The sequence below is a fragment of the Ranitomeya imitator genome, chromosome 5, assembly GCF_032444005.1.
Source record: "Ranitomeya imitator isolate aRanImi1 chromosome 5, aRanImi1.pri, whole genome shotgun sequence".
Taxonomy (NCBI): domain Eukaryota; kingdom Metazoa; phylum Chordata; class Amphibia; order Anura; family Dendrobatidae; genus Ranitomeya; species Ranitomeya imitator.
The window spans coordinates 565334818-565362575 of NC_091286.1; the positions used below are offsets into that span (position 1 = coordinate 565334818).

Consider the following 27758-nt stretch of genomic DNA (forward strand, 5'->3'; position numbering starts at 1 on the left):
ATGCCACATTGAAGGTAGAACTAGACACAGAGTCTGAATGAGGCCATAGATCACCAGGAGCCAAAACTTGACACGCCCATGGCAGACAATGGCCAAGAAATTATAAAATAAAATTGTGCAGCCATTACCCCATCATACTGTATGGTCGCACCTTAGGCCTAAGTGATAGTGACAACAAAAGATTGCGTGCATCACCTGTCTCACATCTTCTTCCAGTGAATCTCTGCAGACACAAGCAGCTGTAACTAGAGCCTACATTTTCACACAGGCCACCATTAAGACACGGAGAGGAAGAGCACGGCTTTAGTTCTGGTAGGAGAAAAGAAATGGCAAAAGAATGGGGTAAAAAAATACAAAATTATCCAAAGTGCTGAGTCTTAATATAAATAAGTAGTCGCAATTTAAACGTCCAATTCAAGGGTAATGCATTCTGCGGGTATATAAAAAAAGCGTATATACACACACGTGTGTATATAGAAACAGCGTTCGCCCAATTCACACATCTACTTTTCTTGTACGAGGTCTATCCATGATTTTCATTGATAGTATTCATATATATAAAATAGTGAATGGGGTAATTTTTCGCTCCACATAAAATCAAAAAGACATGTCTAATCTCGATGTCAGATCAAAATTGGCAAGTCTTTGGGTCTGTGAAAAAAAATCGGACAGCACTCAGATACCATTTGAGTGTGGTCCGATTTCAATGCGATGTTTAGCAGGAGAAGGTGGAGAAATGGTTTTTTTTCACATATGTGAAAAACTAATATAAATTAAACCAAACTAATGAAACTCTGATGAAAATCAGTGATGAAACTTGGTCTTGCTTTTTCTCATACGTGAAAAAAAACTTACTAGCCCTTACTAGAGATGCTATCATTATTAACTGGCAACATCTATACTATCTTACATTGCACTTTTACTACAAGACGAACTGAAGAATAATAGCATCAATGAATGAAGATTCAAGGTAGATCAGGACCACTGAATCATCATTTTCTCATAACTAAAACAGCTATATTATCCCGTCACTCACCTGTCTCGCAGTTCAGACCAGTAAATCCGGTTGCACAGAGGCAAGAGTAGGTATTCCCTAGATCTTCACAGGTTGCCCCATTCATACATGGAGATGAAGAGCACGGTCGGATCTCTGGAAACACAGGCATTGATAATATTATTAGTTGAGTAGAGATAGTTTTTTTGTTCTATAATGCTAGCATACTGTTAAATCATAGCTACTTACTATTCTCACAGAATTTTCCAGTAAACCATGATGAGCAAAAACAGGTGTAACTCAAACCCAACTCTACACAGCTCCCTCCATTCAAACAGGGTCCAGAGGAGCAAGGTCTGATTTCTGGGAAGGGAGAAATATAAGAATCACATATACAAAGCCTTTAGTGGTTATCACCCAGCCTAAACAGCAAATGTGTCTACTTATGCAGTAATATAGAGGCAAGGGACTTACTGACAACTAACTAATCAGGACTGCCAACTAGGGGTGCAGGAAAAACAGGGTAATAATCTAGGGCCATAATATTGGTCATTGTACCGCCATCTGGCTATCACATTTACTAATGCTGCCTAATAATTAAACCATGTATACGTAGTCCAGGCAGCCTGAAGATGCGCCAAATATATTCACTAATTCGCCGCATATTGCTAGAAGATAGAGGCTTTCTCTTACTTATGGAAACTCCTAGGCCTTATTCAGACGTCCATTTTTTTCATCAATATTTTTGATCCGAGTTTCATACGCGTTTCAGAAGCATGTCAACAGAGTTTGATGCAAGTTTCATCATTTTTTCTTGGGTGAGAAAAAAAGATTTCTCCAGCTACTCCAATCAGTCCGTGAAAATGGACAACACTCGATTGGCCTCTCCGATATTTTTTTATCAGACCCACTTCATTGCAGACTTTGATCAATATTGTACAGGTCTCAATTTTGCATGGGCCACTCAGTCAGTAAAAAATCATGAACATTTGAACAATCCCATGGACTTTGCTAGAACTCGTACCTATCTGTTATAAACATGGACAGCACTCATATAAGAGCAACTGATGCCTTGATGAGGCCTTTTACTTTATGCATTTAAATTTGGACCAAAAACTGGCACACACAAATAAGATACTTGTGAAAAACTAGAGTTGAGCAAATTTGTTTGGGTCCCAGCTTATTTGGCAAGATATAGCACTTACCGAATAAGCTGCAGAGGGAACCCGGATACATGGATCGCTCCGGCTGATCGGCGCATCAGCTACATGTGTCGCGGCTGTGTCACAGTACATGCATGGAGATCCCAACATACAGGTTCCCTGATCAAAAATACTGATGTGTGAATGAGGCATTAGTTTCATACTTTCAGGAATGGGTGGCATCCGTGTTTTCACCTACTCATTATAGCTTAAGGTGCTATGTACATGATCGTGTGTTTGCATGGACCAAAACGTGTGTCCGTGTAAACCACACAGAGGCATGTGCGTTTTTTTCCTGCACAGCGCACCTATGGCATCGCCGTGTCATCTGTGTGCTGTACATGTATAACAATGCAAAGTATAGGAGAAGCAGTATAATGTATTTTTCTTAAGCCGTACTGGAAAAAACAGATGACACATTGATTGAACACACTGATGACACGGTACCATTTTTTCCGGTACCAGTATTATACAGATGTGTGAAGGGGGCTTTACTGTGCTTGCCATAGTAGTTTTGTGCTACAATACTGGTTTACGGCTTGCTCACATCTAGAGGTCTTGATGCCATTTTCCCCTTGCATCTTTTGAGATGTGATGGACATTTTTTTTTTAAACATGCCAATTCCTGTGTTTTTTTATGTGTTTTTCACCCTTTAAGAAAAATGCATGAAAAATACATAAAAAAATCACAGGTTGTTCACTACGGTCTGCATTTTTCATGTGAAAAAAAACCCACTATGTATAAACATACTCCTAAAGAACTTGTTGACAAACAGATATTTTATTAATTTAATTTTTTATCCTTGCTTTTTGAAGTGCCACATATTTGTTTTTATTGATGTAGCTGTAAGAGGGTTTGATATTTGCGATCATTTGACACCATTAATATACCATATAATGTATTGAAAATGTTCCAAATACCTTGAGGTTGGAGTAGAAAAAAAATACTGCAATTTGGGGCATTTTGGGTTCTAAATTTATTTAATTTACTGAGTGGAAAAAATGACATGTTAACTTTTTTATACAGCAATATAAAATGTATATAGTTTTTGTTTCTTTGCTTTACAAATTATTTTATATTTGATTTATGAATTCAGCACTTTGGATACATGACCTGATATTTTAGTTCAGATTGTTACAAACATAGCAATATCAATTATATTTATGTTTTATGGAGTATATTTTTAGGTAAGATATTGTAAAAAAAACATTTTTTTGTCATTTTTAGTGTTTTTCTATATTTTGGGGATTTTTAAATAGTTTTTTTTACCTTTTTTAATCCCTCTGGAAGACTCGAACAATGATCAATTGTACAATACATGGCAATACTTATGTATTGCAGTGTATTCACCTGTTAGCTGTATCCTATGAAAGGGCATAATAGGGGCACAAAGATGTCAGACCAAAGAGCTAGTGCTTTAGTATAAGGCTCACTGATTATCATAATAACTGCAAACGCATGGCAGGGAAACTAAATCTATGACAAAAAGTCACCATTTCTTTTTTCTAACAACTTAGATGCCACAAGCCCTATTAGCAGTGACATCTAAAGGGTTAAAATTTCAGTTTGTTTTTTTTTGTTTTTTTTTTTTTTTAATTCTTATCCATTTACATGCATAGGATAAAATTACCCACAAGAAAAATCTGCACAATAGCTTAACCGAATGCAAATAATCCTTGTATAGAGCTATAAGACTCAGGTAATGAACATCCGCACCAGAAATCCATGTATATACCGTCAATTTCTTTTGCAGATCCCCTGGTAAATACTTGCTGAATTTGCCATAGGCAGTTATAATACTTGAAGTGTATATACCAGCGCTATCACTATGTGAATATTCGGTAAACGAAAGCAGCATACCAACAGCATAAACTGCCTACGTGCTCAATAAAATAACTGAACAATCAGGATTGGAGGATATGAAGAGAAATGAGGTTAAATATTGTAAGCAGACCTAAAGATATATGATCGAAGAGACCCTCTCCAATCTGTGGGTATAATACCTTTATGTTGGAAGATGTACTCAGAATAGATGTCAGTGAATAGCCATGGATTTCTCTGCACTAGGCTGCAATCAGATCTGAAGATGAACGTCCAAAGACTCCCGCTCCAATCTGTTCGTGTAAGGCTAGGTTCACATCGCGTTAGGGTATTCCGTTTAACGGATCCATTTCTAAGCGGCACAAACGCGATGTAACGCATCCGTTACTGCGCTCATAGACTTCAATTAGCGTAACGCATCCTAGCGCATGTCAAAATCGGCATGTGTTAGCGATGGTCCGTTAGTTTGTGACACACCTTCGAACGCGGACTACCGAGTTTTCGGTTACCTTACGGCGAACACACAGCAAACGTTGAACTCTATTGCTGACGCAATGCAACCATGCGTTAACGCATGTGTTAGCATGATCGCAAAAAATAAGACAATTTGGGACACATCGTTAGCGCATCTGTTTAACGGATCCGTTAAAGAGAATGCCCTAACGCGATGTGAACCTAGCCTTAAGGCTCTGTGTTGGTAGATGTCATAGATGACTTGAATGCGTCATATTTAAAAGGAAGACCCGTCAGTGCACATTCAGAAGTCAGTGATTTCCCCAAACTGTACTGGATAAAGCCAAAAAACCTGTGGTACTTTCAGAACTGAGTTGCGACTGGTCACGTGAATGAAGCCTCTCACGATACAAAAAACCCCGCCACCCTATGCTGTAGTGATGTCACCAGCTACAGACTCCTCAAAGGGCAAAAAGGCAAGTCTCTAAACCTACGCGTTTCGGAGAATAACATTCTCCTTCCTCAGGGATCCCTGATACCAGGGATGTTTTTTTTTTGTATCATGGGAAATTTCATCCAGCGTGACGAGCCGGAACGCTAAGTACTGATAGCACCACAGGTTTTGGCTTTATCTTTCCAGTACAAATCGGAGAAATCCATCGACATTTATTAATATTTATTGTAAGGACGTCTCCCAACACAGAGCCATTACACTAACAGATTGGAGCGGGACTCTTTGGATGTGCATCTTCAGATCTAATTGCAGCCTAGTGCAGAGAAATCCATGGCTATTCACTGACATCTATCCAGAGGACATCTTCTAACATAGCGGTATAGGTATTACACTCACAGATTGGAGCAGGTCTCTTCACTCATATATCTTCAGATCTGCTTGCAATATTTAATCTTATTTTACTTTGGTACTTTAGTACATATCCTCCTACACTGACAGTTCAATTGTAATACTTGTACGTGTACGCCAAGTACTGCAGGCTTACCTCTTTCACAATTTGCCCCTGTGAACCCTACACTGCATCGACAACGGTATGCGGTCCCAAAATCTTCACAAATTCCTCCATTTACACAAGGAGAAGAAGAGCAGGGTCTTATCTCTGAAAACATCATTAGAAAAGAAGTTTATGATAAGGGAGATTTAATCTTTCAGAAATATTGCCATTTGTCTATTTTGTTCTGGCAGAACGAGACATCAATACACAAGTCACAACCTTAGGATATATGCACACAGCATCCTTATTTCCACTGGTGACCCGAGGAGTTCATCTACACAAAGACGTCTTCACTGGCAGTCTGGTGGTCGTTTTTGTGGCGTCTTTTTTCTATAATTTGAACTACAACTAGCGAGCAGCTTTATAGCATAAACCACGTGGACATTGTGCAAGCTACTTCTTTTAACCACTTCACAGTTTCTGATCCCTGAAGTGGTTAAAAGAATACATGGTAGATGTGAGATCTGTGTGTCCAGCATGCTGCTGCGTTCACTAGCTCTCATGTATTTGATCAGATTTTTGGATACAGTTATCATTCATTAGTTTACAGAGGATCTCTCCATCTCTGGGGTGACAAGAGATTGATGCTGAGGAGTTTTGCTTTCTCTTTGTTCATGCCTAGCCTACAGGTTCTGATTAGATCACCTGGTTGGCCCAGCATATAACCGGGCAAGTTGTTCTCATTAGTCAGTCAGCTAAGGGCAGCTGACCAAACTGGATGTGTCTTGGAGCCGAAGAGAGAGACAGGCCAGAATTACTCTTTAAGAAGAGTCTGCACAGGCAGTGTGCAGAGAACCATAAGTATCAGTGGTTGCTATGGACAATTGCTGTCTTGTTTGACCGAGATTGGCCTACCTCAGCCATGTATGAGTAGCCAGGGTCCGTTCTGTTTAGTTAGCGTATGGACAAGGCTAGGGATTTATGTTCATGAGTTTATTTTGGTGCAGTTTAACCTGTAGAAAGCAATTAAAAATGCAACATATATATAGTAATTTTTTATATACAGTCGCATGTAAACGTTTGGGCACCCTTGGTCAAAATTATTGTTGTTGTTAACAGTTAAGCGAGTTGAAGATGACAAAAAGGCCTAAGGTTAGAGATGACACATTTTCTTTGTATTTTAGGCAAAAAATATATATTGTCATCTTTTACAGTGTAAAAATTACAAAGAGGAAAATAGGCCAATGCAAAAGTTTGCGCACTCTTGGAGATTTGTATGCTCAGATAACGTTGGCCAAAGTTTCAGACCTTCATTAGCCTGCTAGGGTTATGGCTTGTTCATTATCATCATTAGGAAAGGCCAGGAGATGCAAATTTCCCAGCTTCAGAAAAACCAAGCCTCCTCTAACTTTGTGCCAAAAAAAATCAGCCATGGGTTCTTTTAAGCAGCTGCCTAGCACTCTGAAAATGAAAATGGTGGAGGCCCAACAAAGCAGGAGAAGGCCATAAGAAAATAGCAAAACGTTTTCAAGTTGCTCTTTCCTCAGTTTGAAATGTAATTAAGAAATGGTACACAGGAACAGTGGAGGTCAAGAGAAGTTCTGGAAGACCAAGCAAAATTTCAGTGAGACCTGCTAGTAGGATTGCTAGAGAGGCAAATCAGAACTCCCGCTTGACTGTAAAAGACCTTCAGAAAGATTTTGCAGACTCTGGATTGTCATTGTTCTAATGTTCAGAGACACTTGCACAAATATGGCTTTCATGGAAGAGTTATCAACATCCTCACCATAAAATTCGGCATCAGAAGTATGCAAAAGAACATCTAAACAAGCCTGATGCATTTTGGAAATAAGTCCTTTGGACCGATGCGGTTAAAATAGAACTCTTTGGCCACAATAATCAATGGTTTATGTGGAGAAAAAAGGGCGCAGCATTTCAGGAAAATTAAATCTTGTCAACCATTAAGCATGGGTGTGGATCAATCATGCTTTTGTGTTGTGCTGCAACTAATGGTTTGGGGAACATTTCATGGGTAGAGGGAAGATTGGATTCAATGAAATTTCAACAAATTCTTGATACAAACATAACACCATTGTAAGACTCTTGGCTGGCTGGCAAAAACGTTTACAAGCAGTGAAACTTTCAAAAGGGGGTGTTACTAGGTACTAACCATGCAGGGTGGTCAAACTTTTGCATCGGCCCTTTTTCCCTTTTGTAATTTTTAAAACAAAATCTGAAATTTTTTTTGTCTAACAGATAAAGGAAATGTGTCATCTTTAACATTAGGCATTTTAGAGATGATTTAACCTGCAACCTGCCTAACTGTTCACAAAAAATAATAGTAATTTTCAACAGGGGTGTCCAAACTTTCATTCAGTGATTAATACCAAACTGGTTTAGTCTCATATGGATTGCATAGGTAAATCACAATCAATCACATCTGAAAATCAAATGCAATGCTCATACACATGTTTCACCTACATTCACCTACATTCAGCTTGAATACATGTGGGGGTTGCCTGTTTGTTAGGGAATCCCCTCATGTATTCAAGCTGTCTAGCAGCTGCAAATTAGGCAGCTTCGTCGACATAAAGTAAATCTCCGAGCACTCCCAAATACTCGGGAGACCACCCGAACAAGCTTGGGAAATTTCGAATAAGGAGTATACTCTCTTATCACTATTTTCTATATCTGTAGTCTAGAACATTTTGTTTTCATAGAAACAAAATTCTACTAGCAGGATTTTGCATCTTTCAAAGATTTTTAATAAATTATAGCAAAATAAAGCTAGTATGGCTAAATATTAGAATAGTGTAAACCATTATGTAACAGCGCCAATCAGTTAACCCAACAAGGATTCCCCCCAAGTCGTTGTCTATCATGTTCTATGGTAACATTAATATAGCATTGCTCATTGACCACTTCACTTTGCTTACCTGTCTCACACTGCTCGCCTGTATATCTTGGGTGACAGTGACACACTGCAATCCTATTGTAAACATGGCAGACTCCTCCATTCCAGCATTCTTTGCCAGTGCAGGGCGATACCTCTAGGATAAAAACAACAGGCAGGAACTAAACTGCCATAAATCCCTTTAATGTCAGAAGAATAAGAAAAGCACTACTACATAGAAAGGATATCTAGAACGGTAACAGCTCTAAGATACAGTGTGGAACATGTCTTTAACTAAAGAACCAGTTCTGAATTACCGGTCTCGCACAATGGTCCAGTAAAGTCTATTGAACATATACATGAGAAGGATCTGGGTTTCTCCACACAGGTGCCACCATTCTGACATGGCTGGGAGAAGCATCTTCCCATATCTGCAAGATAGATTGGACATACCGAAGAATGTGGAAGATAAGTACAGTCTTTTTTGTAGATTTATTATATAGTTATGTTTCATTTTGTAGTGAGCGTTACAAATGAAAAAATATTATCAAAAAATCAAGATGGTGACATCTGTTACCGATCTGGCAGTGTTTTCCGGTGAAGCCGCTTAGACAGGAACATGTGTATGAAGGGTTCCCAGTGACACAGTCATCAATACATCTGCCCCCATTGCGACAGGGGCGCAAAGTCCAGCAAACAGAGGCTGAAAGAAAACCCATAAAAGTCAATTTGTATTGCTCAAAGGCATCTAAAATAAAAAAAATAGTCATAACTTAAAGGATCCTACAGTAATGTGTCTACAGCTCCTGTGCAGACCAATATGTTTCTCATTATAAAGCAAACAGTGTATAGTTTAATCCCATACATTTAGCAAGAAGCAATGCACATTAGAGCAACTGACCAGTCTGTTACCATAAAGAGAAATTGGTCTATTGATGAGCCGTGGACATAAAACTTTAAAGGTCTTCTATCATAGGTACAGTTAGGTAAGAATCTCTGATTGAAGGCTTAAAAATATCGCTCTGTACAGGACACAGGGGAAAAAGGTGTCCATAGATTTCCATAAAAAAAAAAAACATACAATGTGGCATATGCAACTTTATTATAAACGAAAAGAACAAACTGCATGGACAATTAAAGTATCGGTTGAAGTGAAGGACAGCATCCAGTGAGGGTGAAAAAGATTCTTCTTTATTAAGCCATAAGTGCCAAAAATGCATTTTTGGCACTTATGGCTTAATAAAGAAGAATCTTTTTCACCCTCACTGGATGCTGTCCTTCACTTCAACCGATGGTATGTACTCTTCCACTTGGCTCTAGTGGAAATAGGACGAGCATCCGCCTTCACCTGTTGTGTGGTCAGTTGTGCTGTCAGCCGCCAAAACCTTTATCTTGGACAATCAAAGTAGTCATAAACCACCAAAAAGACAAAAATGATATTGTAACTTTATTAGAAAAGAAATGTATAATAAAATAAATATACGACATAAACTATCAAGGTTTATACAGGTCCTTCTCAAAAAATTAGCATATAGTGTTAAATTTCATTATTTACCATAATGTAATGATTACAATTAAACTTTCATATATTATAGATTCATTATCCACCAACTGAAATTTGTCAGGTCTTTTATTGTTTTAATACTGATGATTTTGGCATACAACTCCTGATAACCCAAAAAACCTGTCTCAATAAATTAGCATATCAAGAAAAGGTTCTCTAAACGACCTATTACCCTAATCTTCTGAATCAACTAATTAACTCTAAACACATGCAAAAGATACCTGAGGCTTTTATAAACTCCCTGCCTGGTTCATTACTCAAAACCCCCATCATGGGTAAGACTAGCGACCTGACAGATGTCAAGAAGGCCATCATTGACACCCTCAAGCAAGAGGGTAAGACCCAGAAAGAAATTTCTCAACAAATAGGCTGTTCCCAGAGTGCTGTATCAAGGCACCTCAATGGTAAGTCTGTTGGAAGGAAACAATGTGGCAGAAAACGCTGTACAACGAGAAGAGGAGACCGGACCCTGAGGAAGATTGTGGAGAAGGACCGATTCCAGACCTTGGGGAACCTGAGGAAGCAGTGGACTGAGTCTGGTGTGGAAACATCCAGAGCCACCGTGCACAGGCGTGTGCAGGAAATGGGCTACAGGTGCCGCATTCCCCAAGTAAAGCCACTTTTGAGCTACAGAGAAGCAGCACTGGACTGTTGCTAAGTGGTCCCAAGTACTTTTTTCTGATGAAAGCAAATTTTGCATGTCATTCGGAAATCAAGGTGCCAGAGTCTGGAGGAAGACTGGGGAGAAGGAAATGCCAAAATGCCTGAAGTCCAGTGTCAAGTACCCACAGTCAGTGATGGTGTGGGGTGCCATGTCAGCTGCTGGTGTTGGTCCACTGTGTTTCATCAAGGGCAGGGTCAATGCAGCTAGCTATCAGGAGATTTTGGAGCACTTCATGCTTCCATCGGCTGAAATGCTTTATGGAGATGAAGATTTCATTTTTCAGCACGACCTGGCACCTGCTCACAGTGCCAAAACCACTGGTAAATGGTTTACTGACCATGGTATTACTGTGCTCAATTGGCCTGCCAACTCTCCTGACCTGAACCCCATAGAGAATCTGTGGGATATTGTGAAGAGAAAGTTGAGAGACGCAAGACCCAACACTCTGGATGAGCTTAAGGCCGCTATTGAAGCATCCTGGGCCTCCATAACATCTCAGCAGTGTCACAGGCTGATTGCCTCCATGCCACGCCGCATTGAAGCAGTCATTTCTGCCAAAGGATTCCCGACCAAGTATTGAGTGCATAACTGAACATTATTATTTGTTGGTTTTTTTGTTTGTTATTAAAAAACACTTTTATTTGATTGGATGGGTGAAATATGCTAATTTATTGAGACAGGTTTTTTGGGTTATCAGGAGTTGTATGCCAAAATCATCAGTATTAAAACAATAAAAGACCTGACAAATTTCAGTTGGTGGATAATGAATCTATAATATATGAAAGTTTAATTGTAATCATTACATTATGGGAAATAATTAAATTTAACACTATATGCTAATTTTTTGAGAAGGACCTGTATAAAGAAAAGACAAGGAAAAACATGCAAGAGGTGCAGGGCTGTGAAAGCAGCCATATACGAAATGTGGGTCAGGGGCTGCAAGGAGAGGATTGTTTGCGGTCCAGGCATACCATGGGTAAGCAAGTTTAATTTATTTTGAGCATTTGTATTCATTCATATACCTGACAATGGCTTGAAAGTTGTTTCTGATAGCATGACCTTTGCTGGGGATGTATCTTCTATATATATAATTGTCTAAGGGGTACTTACGTCAGTGATATTGGTTCGGGATTTAAACACCGCTTCACTTTTTACTATTGATGCTGCCTATGCAGCATCAATAGTAAAAACATATAATGTTAAAAATAATTAAAAAAAAAAAAAAAACATTATATTCTCACCTTCCGGCTTCCGCTGCACTTTCCCGCTCCTCGCGACGCTCCGGTCCCAAGAATGCATTGCAACAATGACTTGAGATCACGCAGCGGTCTCGCGAGACCGCTACATGATCACGGGTTATTGTCGCAAGGCATTACTGGGAACGAAGCGACGCGAGGAGCATCGCTAAAGGCCTGGGCTCGATCTGGAGGCCGCCGGAAGGTGAGTATATAACTATTTTTTATTTTAATTGTTTTTTTAACAGGGATATGGTGCCCACACTGCTATATACTACGTGGGCTGTCTTATATACTACGTGGGCTGTATTATATACTGTGTGGGCTGTGTTATATACTACGTCACTGTGCTATATACTATGTGGGCTGTGTTATATACTATGTGGGCTGTGCTATATACTGCATGGGATGTGATATATACTGCGTGAGATGTGTTATATACTACGTGGGCTGTGTTATATACTACGTGGGCTGTGTTATATACTACGTGAGCTGTGTTATATACTATGTCACTGTGCTATATACTACGTGGGCTGTGTTATATACTGCGTGGGCTGTGTTATATACTGCGTGGGCTGTGTTATATACTGCGTGGGCTGTGTTATATACTGCGTGGGTTGTGTTATATACTGCGTGGGCTGTTATATACAACGTAGCTGTGCAATATACTATGTGGCTGTGCTATATACTACATGGCTATGTTATATACTGCGTGGGCTGTGTTATATACTGCATGGGCTGTGTTATATATTACGTTGCTGTGCTATATATTATGTAGGCTGTGCTATATTCTACGTTGCTGTGCTATACACTATGTGGCTGTGCTATATACTATGGCTATACTATAACTATTATCGCCGAACTTGACTATTGTCCAGCCCCAGGTGTGTGGGGATGAGGTCACAAGTCTATTGTCCACTGGCAAAGGTACATTCACAAGTCCTAAATGAAACCTAATATACCAGCTTGAGGAGGGGGCTACTGAGCACATGTGGGGGAATTATATATCACTAAACACATCTCTACGTAAAAATATACATTTTGGAGCACTTCTCTTCTACATTCCCCATGTTGTCGAGAACACGACAATGAAATTTGAGGGACGTTTTGTGCTGGGATTTATTTGCCTACTCAACCCCATTTATAACTAGTGACAGTTCAGGATGGAATGAAGTATAATTCTGCACTTAGGTACCTAGACATCATCCACACTCCACTTGGCCATCAGCTCTTCCCTGCTGTTCACAGTAATCCACATCTCTATCCACAGAGTACACCTTCTTCTTCTTTCTTGGATCTTAATCAAAGTCTTTTTGTTGTCAAAATCAAAGTCTTTTGTTATCAAAGTCTTTTTGCTATGTATAATCTCTGTGGTCATGTCGTTACCGGTCTTCATGTGTCGGCCTATCCCAATGCCGTCTTACTGGTCAGACTCTGGAATGGCTTCACCCTTACAGTCGATAGGTCAGCCAGCATCATACTGTGCATACCCTTCACCCTGCCAGACTTCACCGTTACTCTATTTTGAGTAAATCTGGCTGGATGAGACTGCTGGGTGTCACAGTCTGTAGATGGGCCTCATGGCATTTTTGTAGCGGAGGCACAACTTCCATTAGGCACGACTTCCATCAGGCACGACTTCACTTTTATCAGACATGCATCAGACATTACTTCCATCAGGCACTTCTCCTTTATTCTTGATTGAAGATAGTTGATGAGGTTCCTCCATAGATAGATATGCAGATCTTTACTAGGCATGTCAGAATTTCTGGAGTAGGGAGTGATGTCACAATACCTAAGTAGACTGCAGGAAGAACAACATCTAATTCTTACCGACATTCAATCCATCCCTTACGAACTTCACCATTGCTAGGGTTAAAGTGGCAAATAACTTAGAAGCTGTGGGGACCTGTCCCTAGAGAACCTCACTCTTTTTCCCCACTCACACAACACATATATTACAATTCCATAATGCATATAGAGACTTAAGCTAAAAAAGCATGGCTGCTACTGATCCATAATGCACATGAAGATCATTGATCCACGTACAGTTGGAGTTATCTACTGGCTGTAAATGCATGAACACCTTCACATGAACACACTTACTGAGTATGTCAATGTACGGGTAGTCCTGGACTTACTCCTAAAGTGTCTATATGCACACATATGGAATTACTAGACAATATATTGGATTCGGGGTAAAGGACTGGATTTTTCTTATGTCCTTAACCCCCATCACCCGGCTGAGTTAATGGTGCTCATCCTGACTTCTGTGCAGTTGGGTGTCCAGTCTTTTGGTCCTCCTGCAGATCATAAACAGTTCAATATATATAAAATAATGACCAGGAGGAAAATGACAGGACAAAGTGGTGTTGGGTTTTATTACAGTCTCCTCCTGGCTGGCTCGCCACTGTTAGAGGAGAGGGATCTCCCTCTAATAATACTGAAACTTATGGATACCAAAAGAGGAACGCTCCCTACACCTCTATTGAAGTCCGATATTAACTATTATTGCCGAACTTGGCTATTAATAATTAATATCCACTTAATGCGCCTCAATGTTATCTTTTCCTTATGCTATATACTAACAGACAAAACAGTGTAACAATAAAACAGGATTTTTGGTTGCTTACCGTAAAATCTGTTTCTCGGAGCCTCCATTGGGGGACACAGGAACCATGGGTGTATGCTGCTGCCACTAGGAGGCTGACACTATGCACAAAAAAAGTTAGCTCCTCCTCTGCAGTGTACACCCCACCGATTGGCATTATGTACTTCAGTTAGTGAGAAAGCAGTAGGAGAAAAACAACAAGGTTGAAAAATAACCACAAACGTGAGAACTATAACCATGAGAACAGTCATAGAACACAGAACAACAGAAACTGAAAAACATTGGGAGGGTGCTGTGTCCCCCAATGGAGGCTCCGAGAAACAGATTTTACGGTAGGCAACCAAAAGTCCTGTTTTCTCTATCGCCTCTCATTTGGGGACAAAGGAACCATGGGACGTCCCAAAGCAGTCCCTGGGGAGGGAAAAACAGACTTCCATCAGGTCAGGGACTCACCACTGCCGCCTGCAAGATCCCTCTGCCTAGGCTGGCGTCCGCCGAAGCGTAGGTATGGACCTTGTAAAATTTGGTGAACGTGTGGATGGAAGACCAGGTTGCCGCTTTGCAAAGCTGTAGGGCGGAAGCCCTGTGGTGCACCGCCCAGGAGGCACCAACTGCCTGGGTAGAGTGAGCCTTTATCCCAGGAGGGGGCACTCTGTTCTTGACCCAGTAAAGCCTCCAAAATTGCCATTCTGATCCAGCGAGCAATAGTCGCCTTGGAAGCCAGCAGGCCTCTACGCGTGCCATCAGGAATGATGAAAAACGAATCCGTTTTCCGGAAAGCGGCCGTTCTAGCCAGGTAGATCCTCACTGCCCTGGCGAGGTCCAGCTTGTTCAACAATCGCTCCAGAGGATAAGTCAGAGCTGGATAAAAGGAAGGTAGAACAATGTTCTCGTTGAGGTGGAAGGTGGAAACCACCATAGGAAGAAAGGAAGGCGGAGGCCTGAGGACCACCTTGTCCTGGTGGATAACCAAGAAAGGAGGTCGGCAAGAAAGGGCCGCCAACTCGGAAACTCGGCGGATAGAAGTGATGGCCACAAAGGCCACCTTCCAAGATAGAACTGACAGGGAAACCTCCCTGAGAGGCTCAAAGGGGGAACCCCTTAGAACCTCCAGCACAAGATTTAAATCCCATGAATCCACAGGGGCCCTGTACAGAGGAAGAGCATGGGCTACTCCTTGAAAGAAGGTCTTAACCTGTGGCCGAGAAAATAACGTCTTCTGAAAAAGGATAGAGAGCGCAGAAACCTGGCCCTTTAGGGAACTAAGAGCAAGGCCCAAATCCAGTCCTGCCTGAAGGAAGGCCAAAATGGAAGGCAGGGAAAAGGACATAGGTGAAACGCGGTTGGACTCGCACCAACGGAAGTAAGCCTTCCAGGTACGATAGTAGATCCTGGAAGACGAAGGCTTCCGAGCCTGGATCATGGTGTGAATCAACCGGTCCGAAAGGCCGGACGATCTTAGAACTGCGGTCTCAAGAGCCACACCGTTAAACTGAGCGACCGAGAATTCGGGTGGCAGAACGGACCCTGAGACAGCAGATCGGGCCTGTCTGGATGGCGCCAGGGGGCGTCCGTGAGAAGATTGACGATGTCCGCAAACCAAGCTCTCCTGGGCCAATCAGAATGACTGGCATCCCTTCCGCTTTGATCTTTTTCAACAGCTTGGGAAGCAGGGGAAGGGGTGGGAACAGATAGGACAGCACGAACTGCGACCAAGGAATGGCCATAGCATCGACACCCACTGCGAGAGGGTCGTGAGATCTGGAGACGAACCTTCCTATTCATTCGGGACGCCGTGAGGTCCACGTTCGGAGTCCCCCATCGAAGACAAATCTGATGGAAGACGTCCTGATGCAAGGACCATTCCCCTGCACCGAGACCCTCGCGGCTGAGGAAGTCGGCGGCCCAATTGTCCACGCCGGGGATATGCACCGCGGATATCACCGTAACCGTTGCCTCTGCCCAGAGGAGGATCTTGGATACCTCGGCCAAGGCTAAGGAGCTCCGAGTCCCCCCCTAATGGTTAACATATGCCACCGCCGTGGCATTGTCCGTCTAGATTCGGATAGGTAGACCCCTGAGAATCCTTTCCCAGTGACGAAGGGAGAGAAAGATGGCCAGAATCTCGAGGACGTTGATCGGCAGAGAAGACTCCTGCGCCGACTAACGACCCTGAACAGTCAGGTGGCAAAACACCGCGCCCCAGCTGAGCAGGGGCCCATCCGTCATCACCACCTGCCAGTGAACTGGAAAAAAGGACCTGCCCTGGGAGATGAGAGGTGACGTCAGCCACCAGTTGAGAGACTGTTTGACCCGGGGAGAGAGTCAGATCGGACGATCCAGGGAGAAGACAGACCTGTCCCACTGAGACAGGATGGCCTGCTGAAGAGGTCACGAGTGAAATTGGGCTAAGGGAAGCCCAATGTTGCTGCCATCCTCCCCAGAACCTTCATGGCCGATCGGAAGGAGGGAAACCGAGGACCCAGGAGCAAGCGTACGTCCCGACGAAGCATGGATCTCTTGTCTTCTGGAAGGAAGACCTTGGTCTGACGAGTGTTGAAGAGCATGCCCAGAAAAACAATGCGCTGAGAAAGAATAAAGGCAGGACTTCTTCCGGTTGACCAGCCACCCAAAGCAGGCTAGGGTGTCGAGGACGATGGACAGACTTTCGTGAACCTGAGAAAAAGTCAGAGCCTTGATGAGGATGTCGTCGAGGTACGGAAACAGAACCAGGCCTCTGACCCTCAAGATGGCTATCAGCACCGCCATGATCTTCGTGAAAACCCTAGGAGCGGTTGCAAGACCGAACGGCAGGGTGATGAACTGAAAATGGTCCTGGAGCACTACAAAGCGCAGGAATCTGAGATGTCGCGCGAATATCAGGACATGGAGGTAAGCGTTCTGAATATCTATGGAGCCCAGAAATTCCTGAGCCTCCATGGAAGCAATTACTGAACGAAGGGATTCCATTCTGAAGTGACTCAGACGAACTCTCTTGTTCAGCAATTTGAGATCCAGAATGGGACGAACCTTGCTGTCTTTTTTCGGTACCACAAAAAGATTTGAATAGAAACCGGTGAAACGTTCTTTTTCCGGGACGGGAAGGATTATCCCGGCTTTGAGGAGAGAAGCGATGGCTGCGAAGAAACCCGGAACTAGAGCGGGGTCTCTTGGAGGTCGGGATTCGAAGAAATGATCCCGGGGTTGTGAAACGAACTGTATTTTGTATCCCGAGGATACAACTTCCCTGACCCCTGCGTCCTCTACTGACGAGATCCAGACGTCCCTGAAGAAGAAGAGGAGACCGCTGCCCAGCCTGGGAAGTGGGCTGGGGTCTTGCCGAGAGTCATGCCGAGGTGGATCTTCCAGTCCTGGACCTGGAGGATCTACCCTGGGAGTAATAAGAGCGCCAGGAAGGAGTGGGTCTAAAGGATACGTCTTCTTCTCTTGACGTGCCTGTGGCCTCTGTTGCTGCTGGGAAAAGGAGTTTGACGCCTCGAAGCGACGAAAAGGCCGAACAGACCGAAATTGCCGTCTAGGAGGAGGGCAACAACGTTTAGCCTGGGGAAGAAGAGAACTTGTGCCCCTGGTGACATCCTTGATGATTTGTTCCAGCTTAGAACTAAAGTGACGTGAGTCTTGACAAGGCAGGCTGGTAAGGGACTTTTTGGAAGACAGGTCCACCTGCCAGGCCTTGAGCTAAACGGTCTGGCGGTTGGCAACAGCATTGCTGGACGCTTGAGCCGCACAAGACGCGGCATCCAGAGAAGCAGAGACCAGGTCTTCACACGCGTGAGAAATCTGGTTGGCAAGCTCCGCCAGGTGTCCGGGTGGAGCCCCGTCCAGAATGCCTCGACGAAATTGTTTGGCCCATTTGGATATGGATTTTGAAGCTCAAGTGGAAGCAAAAGCTGGGCATAGAGCAGCTGCAGCCGCTTCAAAGGCTGACTTCGCAAAGGATTCTATGACTTTATCGTTAGAATCCTTCAGAGATGCTTCGCCGGACAGTGGAAGCACAATGTTGGTGGACAGCCTGGAAACTGGGGGATCCACCGAGGGAGAAACAGTCCAATTGGCAGTAAGTTCTGGAGAAAAAGGATATAAACCGCCAAGGCGTTTTCCCCTCTGAAAACATCTGGTCGGATTCTCTCATTCTCTGTTCATGATCTTCTCGAATTCAGGGTGAGGAGCGAAAAACTTGGAAGGTGGTTTAGCCCGTCTAAACGAAACCGCCTGGTCTGCGGGTTCCGTAGAGGAATCCTTGATGCCACAGATTTGATTTATCGCTCCAATGAGATTCTGAACCATATCCCTCATGGTAGCGATTTGGTTAGAATCCAGCTCCGAAATATCCTCCAAGGGCGCATCAGAGAACGCCTCGCCTGACTCAGAGGAGGAGGACCGGGAGAAAGCCAACCGCAGCGAAGGACCGTGTGGCGAGATGGAGACTCGGACCGGCGTTCCTGTCTGGACCTTTTGCGGCTTATAATGGAGGGCTCGGACGGAGGTTCATGTGACCCGCTGGCAACTACGGGATCCTGCAGAGAAAATCGATCAAGCACGGACACCGGAGTTTGAGACACCCGAGTTAGATCCGCTATCGATTGTGACAGAGAGGAAGCCCAGCCTGGGGTGGGGGTATCACTCTCAAGTGGGGCGGTCGGGGGATCCTGGGCGGTGGGCACAATCGGGTTGCTGCAGGCCTGATAGAGTGGAGAGGACTGATCTGAGGGAAGTTTGCAGCTACTAGACGAACATGCAAGGAATTTGACTAAGGCAGATGAAGAAGAGGAAGAAGTAGGAGGACGAGAGCGGCCTTCCTTAGAGGAAGACATTTTGAAGGGTCCCTGAAGGAAATGCAAGAGGGTTAGGGGACCGGGGGAGCAGAGGGGAGTGTCAGTCTGCAGTGCAGAGCTACTCACGGCAGACGAAAACTGATTCCAGGTGGAGGAAGCTGTCCGGCTTGCGGAATGGACCTCCGGTGAGAAGTAGCCCTTTAGGCAGGAAAGCGATATGAGCTCCTGCCGCTATCCGAGAAGTGGGAACCGCAGATGGTGACCACTGAGATGTGGCGCCAAACTGCAGATGTGGAGTTGGACGTGCGCTCAGGAGTCCCAAGATGGCGCCGGTGGGTGGAGAAAGGGAGAGAGATTGTCGGGCGGGAGAAAAGCCCGCCCAATGAAAGCCGGAATTGGGCGAAGTCCCGGCCGCGGAAGTAGGCCCGGGCAGAAGCCGGGCCTAAATTAGAGGCCGGCGACCGCCAGTGAAAGACCGCGGCGCCGGAGCAGTGCGCCGCAGGTAGGAAGCGGCACGGCAGCCTGCCAAGGCCACCGCGCTGGAACAAATGGCATTGCAGCCGCTGAGAGTGGCCGGATCGGCGCAGCCCCAGGAGCACGAAGCGGCGTGGAACAGGAGACAGAGCGGCTGCAGCCACGGAAGCGGCATGGCAGAGAGAAAGAAGCGCAGCCGCCGCGCGACAAAGCGATCCCGGCCCATGCAGCTGAAAAAGGCCCCTACATCTGTGTGCAGCTGCTCGCATGCAACGGGCTTCGACCCTTCAATAAAACATCCCCTTTGAAGATCTGAATGGGATGGGATGGGGAAAATACTCACCTCAAACATCCCACAGAGTTACTAACCTGAGAAGAATGAGACGTCCAGGGAGCTGTAATGGACGTCCTCGTCTCCGCAACCGACAGGCTCTAGTGGGCGAGTGGGTGGGGACGGAGACAGGACCGGACTTCTGAGCACGCTTGTGTGCTAGGATCATGGTCCTGCTGAGGGATCTATGAGGATACGGGGTGGCAGTACACGCCATACTCATAGTCCACATTGTGGGATTACAGGTGTGACTGTTCACCCTGTATCCCTCCGGAAACTTGTAAGAAAACAATGCACATTGAGGTAGATACGGGTCTAATGAAAGACCCGTGTCCACCTCCTACTGACACCAAGCTAAACTGAAGTGCATAATGCCAGTCGGTGGGGTGTACACTGCAGAGGAGGAGCTAACTTTTTTTGTGCATAGTGTCAGCCTCCTAGTGGCAGCAGCATACACCCATGGTTCCTGTGTACCCCAATGAGAGGCGATAGAGAAAGGGTATTTATTACACACACACACACACACACAAGTCTGCAATCTATAACATACATATATATTTATACCCAAGCTGGCGACTATAAATATACCAGTGATATCACAAAATATAAAAACCCACAATTAACTGCCCGATTACCCAAATCACACATACAATATCAGCCCTCCCACCTATGGCTAGCTAACCCTAATGAATAGTACTGGGCCTATTAAGAAAAGGGGATACAGAGTATACTTAAGCCAAGTGGGTCCATCATCATTCCAGGCCATACAAAAGAGGCAAAAGAGGCAGAGCACATGTGTCTTGTGCCTTTTATGTCCAGCTAGAAGACAGCTAGAATTGTATCCCTTCTACAATTGGCATACATCAGGACAGTGAGAGTATATAGAAAAAAAATAATCACAAAACATGCCGTAAATTTTTTACAAACAATGAAAGTAATCAAATAGTTTTTTTGGTTTTCAACATGTCTAGTTATTAATCACATATATTGGGGGGCATTTCACATTGGCCAAAAATCGATGACTTCACTGTGATCTGAACCACTTAAGTTTCTATTTATCCATTTTCACTGTATTTTACACCACAATGGGGGTTATTGATAAATCCCACACTGCCAGTTGTCCCTTCCATAACAGATATGTTTGCTCCCAGGAACATTTCAATACACAAGCTAGATATAACTTTTTCGGTTGAAAACAGTTGAAAAATGAGAATTCATACATCATTATAAAATCTGATTCTTCTAATTCTGGGTTATACAATGCCAGCAGAAAAAGGGCGCTTTGTTTCTTGTACGTATATTTGTTTTTCCTTGAATTCAAAGTCAAATATTTTCATACAGAAGCCGGTTCCTTGGCTTGGGCGGGAGTCAATATTTGCCCATTGGTGGGTTCCAGTTCTCCCAACAATGGAACACAACACTCCATTTCAATGGGCAGTAATGTGTTGCCCAGATGTGTTGGCATTTTAAGGATTAGCAAGTTTTTAACCTGGCATGTCACACTGCTGTTCTGGGGCTGTATAAGGCTTCCTCTATTCTACTTTGCAGCTAATAAATTGTTTGAATGTAGCTCCGTTCCGTGTCAACCATTTTAATCTGCCTAGAAGTTGCACTTCCTGAAGGGTTTATTTAATGTGGGAGAATATCATTTACACTGACCCACATTATGAATGTTGTTTTTAAAATATAAATGTCAAAATGAAATAAAGCAAAGCTTAACATATTATAGAATTTCTTCCAGGAGAGTGCAGGCAATCCTCATTTAGTTATTAACTCAAATCAACCTCAGAATTTCCCTTCCAAACTAAACAAATCAACAGTAACCATAGTTCTTCTTTCCTCTCATATTGTTAAAGGGGGTATTTAGTTCTTCCTGTGAATGGGAAAGTTGAGTGATATTCAACTCAATTTCTATTTTTCCCATCTTGTAAAGTGACGGCATATCAATAGCATGATCAGTGGGAGTCTGTCCTCTAGGGCACCCTCTGATCCTCAGAATTAAGTTGATTCAATGCTGCGTTGTACTGGGAAAATATACGGTAGAAGAGGATACATTGCTAATCCAGGTCTGTGTCCCCTTTTCACTCAGGAGCGTGGTGGGTTCAGATGTCAGACTCCCACCAATCATAAAGGAATGGCATATGCTAGCAATATGCCATTACATTTTAATACAGGAAAAGCCCTTTAAAACTCCACCAGTAATTGTGTCTCAGCATTGTCCAGACTACTAAAAAGGAACTTCTCATTTACACATGATCCCTAGATCTCTACATCCCTTGCCATGCCCAAACCATTAAAGTTAACCTGTGAGCAGGATTTTGTTAAGTAAACTACAGACAAGGTCAGGTTGGCAGTGTTAAACTTATTAAAATGATACCTGGGGTGAATAAATCCATCTTGTGGTTCTTGTGTAATCAGTGTTACAATTTTTCAGCTAATGATATGGCAGTGCTCTGGGGAAAGACTGTAGGCCGAGTCTTATCTGCCTGCTCTAAGCCAGAGAATCCAAGGAGAGACCTGCCCACAGGCCGCCCCGAAGCACAAACAGTCTGTCTCTATGATGAGGAACATGTTTGTGCTTCAGGGCGGCCTGTGGGCCTGTCCTTCCTTGGTTTCTCTAGCTTAGATCAGTCCCATCCTGAAGCAGGAGCATATTATTAACTGAAAACTTCTAACACTGATTACACAAGAACTACAGGACAGATTAATTCACCCCAGGTATTATTTTAATCAGTGTAACAGTGGCAACATGACAATGCCTAGTTTACCTAGCAAAATCCCACTGACAGGTTTGCTTTAAAGCACCATCCCGGGATTTTTTTTTTCCAGTTAGTGATTACATATGTGAACGTTAGGCATGTAGTCTCATACTCACCAGTAGCCATCTTCAGCTCCACTCCGACACCACGTGACTGGAATTGTGACATACTAAATCACACAATGCTTGCTGTATGAAGAGGAGGACACTTTTTAAAATCTTCTCATTGCATCTCAATGGGAATTCAGAAAAAGTCTTCGTAGTCTCGCTTCAAGTCCCATAGACTTGTATCGAAAAAAGTGACTTCCAGGACACAGTGATCCGGTGGCTTACAGAAGCCACTATATGGTGCCAAAGCACCCAGAGTGGGCTAAAAACAGATGCAGATGCCGATTGGTGACTATTTAACTACATGCATTACACTTACATACCTGATCCTTAACAATGGGATAAAAAAGGTTGGATAGGTGCTTTAAGGAAAATGTATTAAAGATGCAATTTCATAATGGTAATCAACTAGCTCTCTGAGAAACAAAATTGAAAAAGAAGAAAAAAAGAAAACTCAATGACTTAGGGAGTAATTCAACAAAAATTTACGTCAGAAAACTGTCATGTAAAAGTTGAAAAATGTGGTGCAATGCTTAAGTGCTCAAAACCTTGCAACTTTTGTAAAAACACCAATCTTGGTGAATCACCCCCTTTTTTCAAGGTGAATTGATCGAGTAGAATCATAGAATAAATATTAAACGATTACAAAAAGGGCAGGAATGTAATGTATCACAGTTGTTCTGGTCACCAGGTAACAGTAGCAGACAAACAGCAAACCGGCACAAACATCTATTGATGTGCAATACTATTACAAAATCGTTTTACGGAGAAGGCTTAGGCATGACTAAAAGCCTCTGTTCTGGTGCCACGTACTTGCATTACTGCATCCCCCAACTTGCACGTGGTTGTTGTCGATGCGAAAAACCCATCGTCCAGGAATTCCTACGTTAGTGGTGTTCGCAATCCCTGCAATGTCATCTGTGCGAGAACCTGGAATATTAAAGTACCTCCAGCCATCTCCTGCATTGAAGCCTGCCTAGGAGACAAAGACGTGTCAAATAAGAGCTACAATAAAGAAATCAGGGAAAAACAAGTGGAATCTCAGCTTGGAAATCCATCCACCACATTAAAGCCTTCTCCCAATACCAGATTATTTATGGTTTCTATCAATCAATTATATTAGCTATATTAAGCGTTAGATATTGGCTTCCTGGTTGTATGACTGCCTATCTGGTCTTTTTTTGCACTAAATTTCTAGAGTAGTTGAATTAAAATTTTTATTTACCTACAGTATCATATAGGACTTCATCCTCTCACAAAAACTGAAATCATAAAACAATTCTCTATCCCAGTCTGCTGTCGGCAGAATGTAGAAAAGTACAATACTCTGAAAAATTTACTGACTACTACATCAAGAATTTTCCCACTATGAAAGCTCCACGTGGCCCTTCCTCTAATAACCCTTCAGGTCACTGCACACTGCCTCTAAGCCTATATGGTATATGCCAGAAAAAGCTTCCAACATATATGTTCAATGTATACATAGGGCTCCATTCACCCAATGTTCTCTTGCAATGGGATCCTACGAAAAGGTATATGCCAATGTAGGACAATAGGCGTATAGACATATACATTGAAAAACCTTCCCAATGTATATCACTGATGAAAGACTCAAGTATTTTCTGGTGTTCGAAACGTCAACTAAATAGGAAACCGTAAACAGATTTGCAATATCTTTTGTAACCATTCAACTTTCTTCTTGATGTCAGTAGATAGAAACACTGGTGTCCACATCCACAAAAACTGACACTGATGATGTCCTACCCACACAGGTTTGAAGATCTTTGGAAGAGAGTATATCGAAACACCTACAGGTACGTCTCACAAACTTAGAATATCATGAAAAACATAATTTATTTCAGTTCTTCAATACTAAAAGTGAAACTCGAATTATATACAGTGATTATAAAACAGAGTTATCTATTTCAAGTGTTTATTTCTGTTGATGTTGATGATTATGGCTTACAGCCAATAAAAATCAAAAGTCATTATCTCAGTAAATTAGAATACTTTACAACACCACTTTGAAAAATTATTTTAAAATAATAAATGTTGGCCTACTGAAATGTACCGTATTTTTCGGACTACAAGACGCACTTTTTCCCCCCCAAAAAAGGGGGGAAAATGGGGGGTGCGTCTAATAGTGGCAATGCAGGCTTACCGTGGCGACAGAGGTGCAGCGGCAGAGGTGCGGCGGCAGAGGAGGCGCAGTAAGCGGGGTCCCTTTCTCCGGTGAGGTGATGCAGCAGCCCGGTAAGCAGCAGAGCCGGGTGAATCTTGTTGTTATCGGTGGTGGCGGCCATTTTCCTAAGGCCGCGCGTGCGCAGATGGAGCGCTCTGCTTCCCGGGGCTTCAGGAAAATGGCCGCCGCGATCTCCATCTGCGCACGCGCGGCCTCCCGCGGCCATTTTCCTGAAGCCCCGGGAAGCAGAGCGCTTCATCTGCACACGCGCGGCCTCAGGAAGATGGCCGCCCCCGCCGATAACAACAGGATTCAACCGGCTCTGCTGCTTACCGGGCTGCTGCATCACCATACCGGGGAAAGGGACCCCGCTTACTGCGCCTCCTCTGCCGCCACACCTATGCGCTGCACCTCTGCCACCGCACCTCTGCCGCCACGGTAAGCCTGCATTGCCTGCACGGTAAGCCTGGGACCCCTCTCACACCATACCTCTCACTGCGCCACCTCATCCCAGCACCTCCTCATCCCAGCACCTCCTCATCCCAGCACTCATCCCAGCACCTCCTCATCCCAGCACCTTCTCATCCCAGCATCACCCCACCTCTGCCGACACCATGCCTCCTGTGACCCTGCTCTGCCACCGCCAGCCCTCAGGTAAGATACTGTAAATTCGGACAATAAGACGGACCCCCATCTTATAAAAAATCTTTTTTTCTGCAATTTTCACCCCAAATTTGGGGTGCGCCTTATGGTCCGGTGCGTCTTATAGTCCGAAAAATACGGTATGTTCAGTAAATGCAGTCAATACTTGGTCGGAGCTCCTTTTGCATCAAAGTAGTGTGGAATGAAGGCAATCACCCTGTGGCACTGCTGAGGTGTTATGGAAGCCCAGGTTGCTTTGATGGCAGCCTTCAGCTCTTCTGCATTGTTGGGTCTGGTGTCTCTCATCTGCCTCCTGACAATACTCCTTAAATTCTTTATGGGGTTAAGGTCAAGCGAGTTTGCTGGCCAATCAGGCACAGTGATACTGTTGTTTTTAAACCAGGTACTGGTACTTTTGGCAGTGTGGACAGGTGCCAAGTCCTGCTGAAGAATACAATTTCCATCTCTGAAAAGATTGTCGGCAGATGGAAGCATGAAGCGCTCTAAAATTTCCTGGTAGATGGCTGTGCTGACTTTGGTCTTGATAAAACACAGTGGACCTACACCAGCAGATGACATGGCTCCCCAAACCATCACTGATTGTGGAGACTTCACACTAGACCTCAAGCAGCTTGGATTGTGTGCCTCTCCTCTCTTCCTCAAGACTCTGGCACCTTGATTTCCAAATGAAATACAAAATTTACTTTCATCTGAAAACACCGCCTTGGACCACTGAGCAACAGTCCAGTTCTTTTTCTCCTTGGCCCAGGTAAGATGCTTCTATCATTGTCTATTGGTCAAGAGTGGCTTGACACAAGGAATGCCACACTTGTAGCCCATGTCCTGGATATGTCTGTGTATGTGGTGGCTCTTGAAGTAATGACTCCAGCAACAGTCGGCTCCTTGTAAATCTCCCCCAAATTTTTGAATGGCCTTTTCTTAACAATCCTTTTAAGGCTGTGGTTATCCTAGTTGCTTGTGCACCTTTTTCTACCACACTTTTTCCTTCCACTCAACTTTCCATTTATATGCTTGGATACAGCACTCTGTGAACAGCCAGCTTCTTCAGCTTTTGTGGCTTACCCTTCTTGTGGAGTGTGCCAATGACTGCCTTCTGCATATCTGTCAAGTCAGAAGTCTTCCCCATGATTGTGGAGTCTACTGAAACAGACTAAGGGACCTTTTTAAATGCTTAGGAAGCCTTTACAGTAGGCCAACATTTCGTATTTTAAAATAATTTTTCAAAATGGTGTTGTAAAGTATTTTAATTTACTGAGATAATGACTTTTGGGTTTTCATTGGCTGTAAGCCATAATCATCGACATTAACAGAGATAAACACTTGAAATAGATCACTCTGTAATGACTCTATATAATATAGGAGTTTCACTTTTTGTATTGAAGAACTGAAATAAATTAAATTTTTGATGATATTTTAATTTTGTGAGAAGCACCTGTAAACGAGTGGCAAGTTTTCAGCAAGAAAATCTAGACCTGCTCTATCAGCCATAATTTGCTCCAATTTCTGGAACGTTTAAGATGTTGGACCAATGGTGGTTCCACCAGATCCATTTTAAACCCTCCAACTTTTCAAAAGTGGTCAGATGAGCAAGAAGTTTTTCATAAATGTTACTGAAAATATGATCTACACCAAAATTGCATTTTGTATGGCAGAAAGGGATCCCCAACCCATTGATAAATTTCCCCTACAATGTATGCAGGGGGTATGCTGATAAAGTACCGTACCTGGGCAGCAATGCCACCTCTACCCAAACTGTCCCCTCCACTGCTTGCATGTCGACCTGTGGTCCATTGTATTGTCTCATAGTTGAAGATAGTGAAGGCTCGAAGTCCATCTGTAATCAAGACAATCTGGAAGCTGTTGACCTGTAAAATCAGAATACCATTGTTCAGGCGCATAATTTACCTGAGGCTCTAACTGCAAAGCAAAAAAATTAATGCAATAAATCTCACTGACATGGCAAATGTGACAAATTCTAGAATATGGACAATCAGGCATGATTCTGACTGAACAAATGGACACTTTCTGACACATATTCCTGCATTTAATAGTCCATGTATA

At 43.3% G+C, this 27758-nt stretch overlaps 1 protein-coding gene across 7 annotated transcripts in view; it reads right to left on the minus strand.

Annotated features, from left to right (window-relative positions):
• Positions 1-27758, minus strand: part of SNED1 (sushi, nidogen and EGF like domains 1) — a 335409-nt gene that overhangs the window by 218794 nt on the left and 88857 nt on the right. For all 7 annotated transcript variants that reach the window (XM_069727726.1, XM_069727731.1, XM_069727729.1 and 4 more), the window contains exons 3-11: positions 27422-27562; positions 23666-23828; positions 8889-9014; positions 8629-8742; positions 8355-8468; positions 5470-5583; positions 1244-1357; positions 1037-1150; positions 196-309 (exon numbers count right to left, since the gene is read on the minus strand). In XM_069727726.1, the coding sequence (XP_069583827.1) occupies positions 196-309; positions 1037-1150; positions 1244-1357; positions 5470-5583; positions 8355-8468; positions 8629-8742; positions 8889-9014; positions 23666-23828; positions 27422-27562 (1114 nt within the window). The remainder of the gene's footprint in view (positions 1-195; positions 310-1036; positions 1151-1243; positions 1358-5469; positions 5584-8354; positions 8469-8628; positions 8743-8888; positions 9015-23665; positions 23829-27421; positions 27563-27758) is intronic.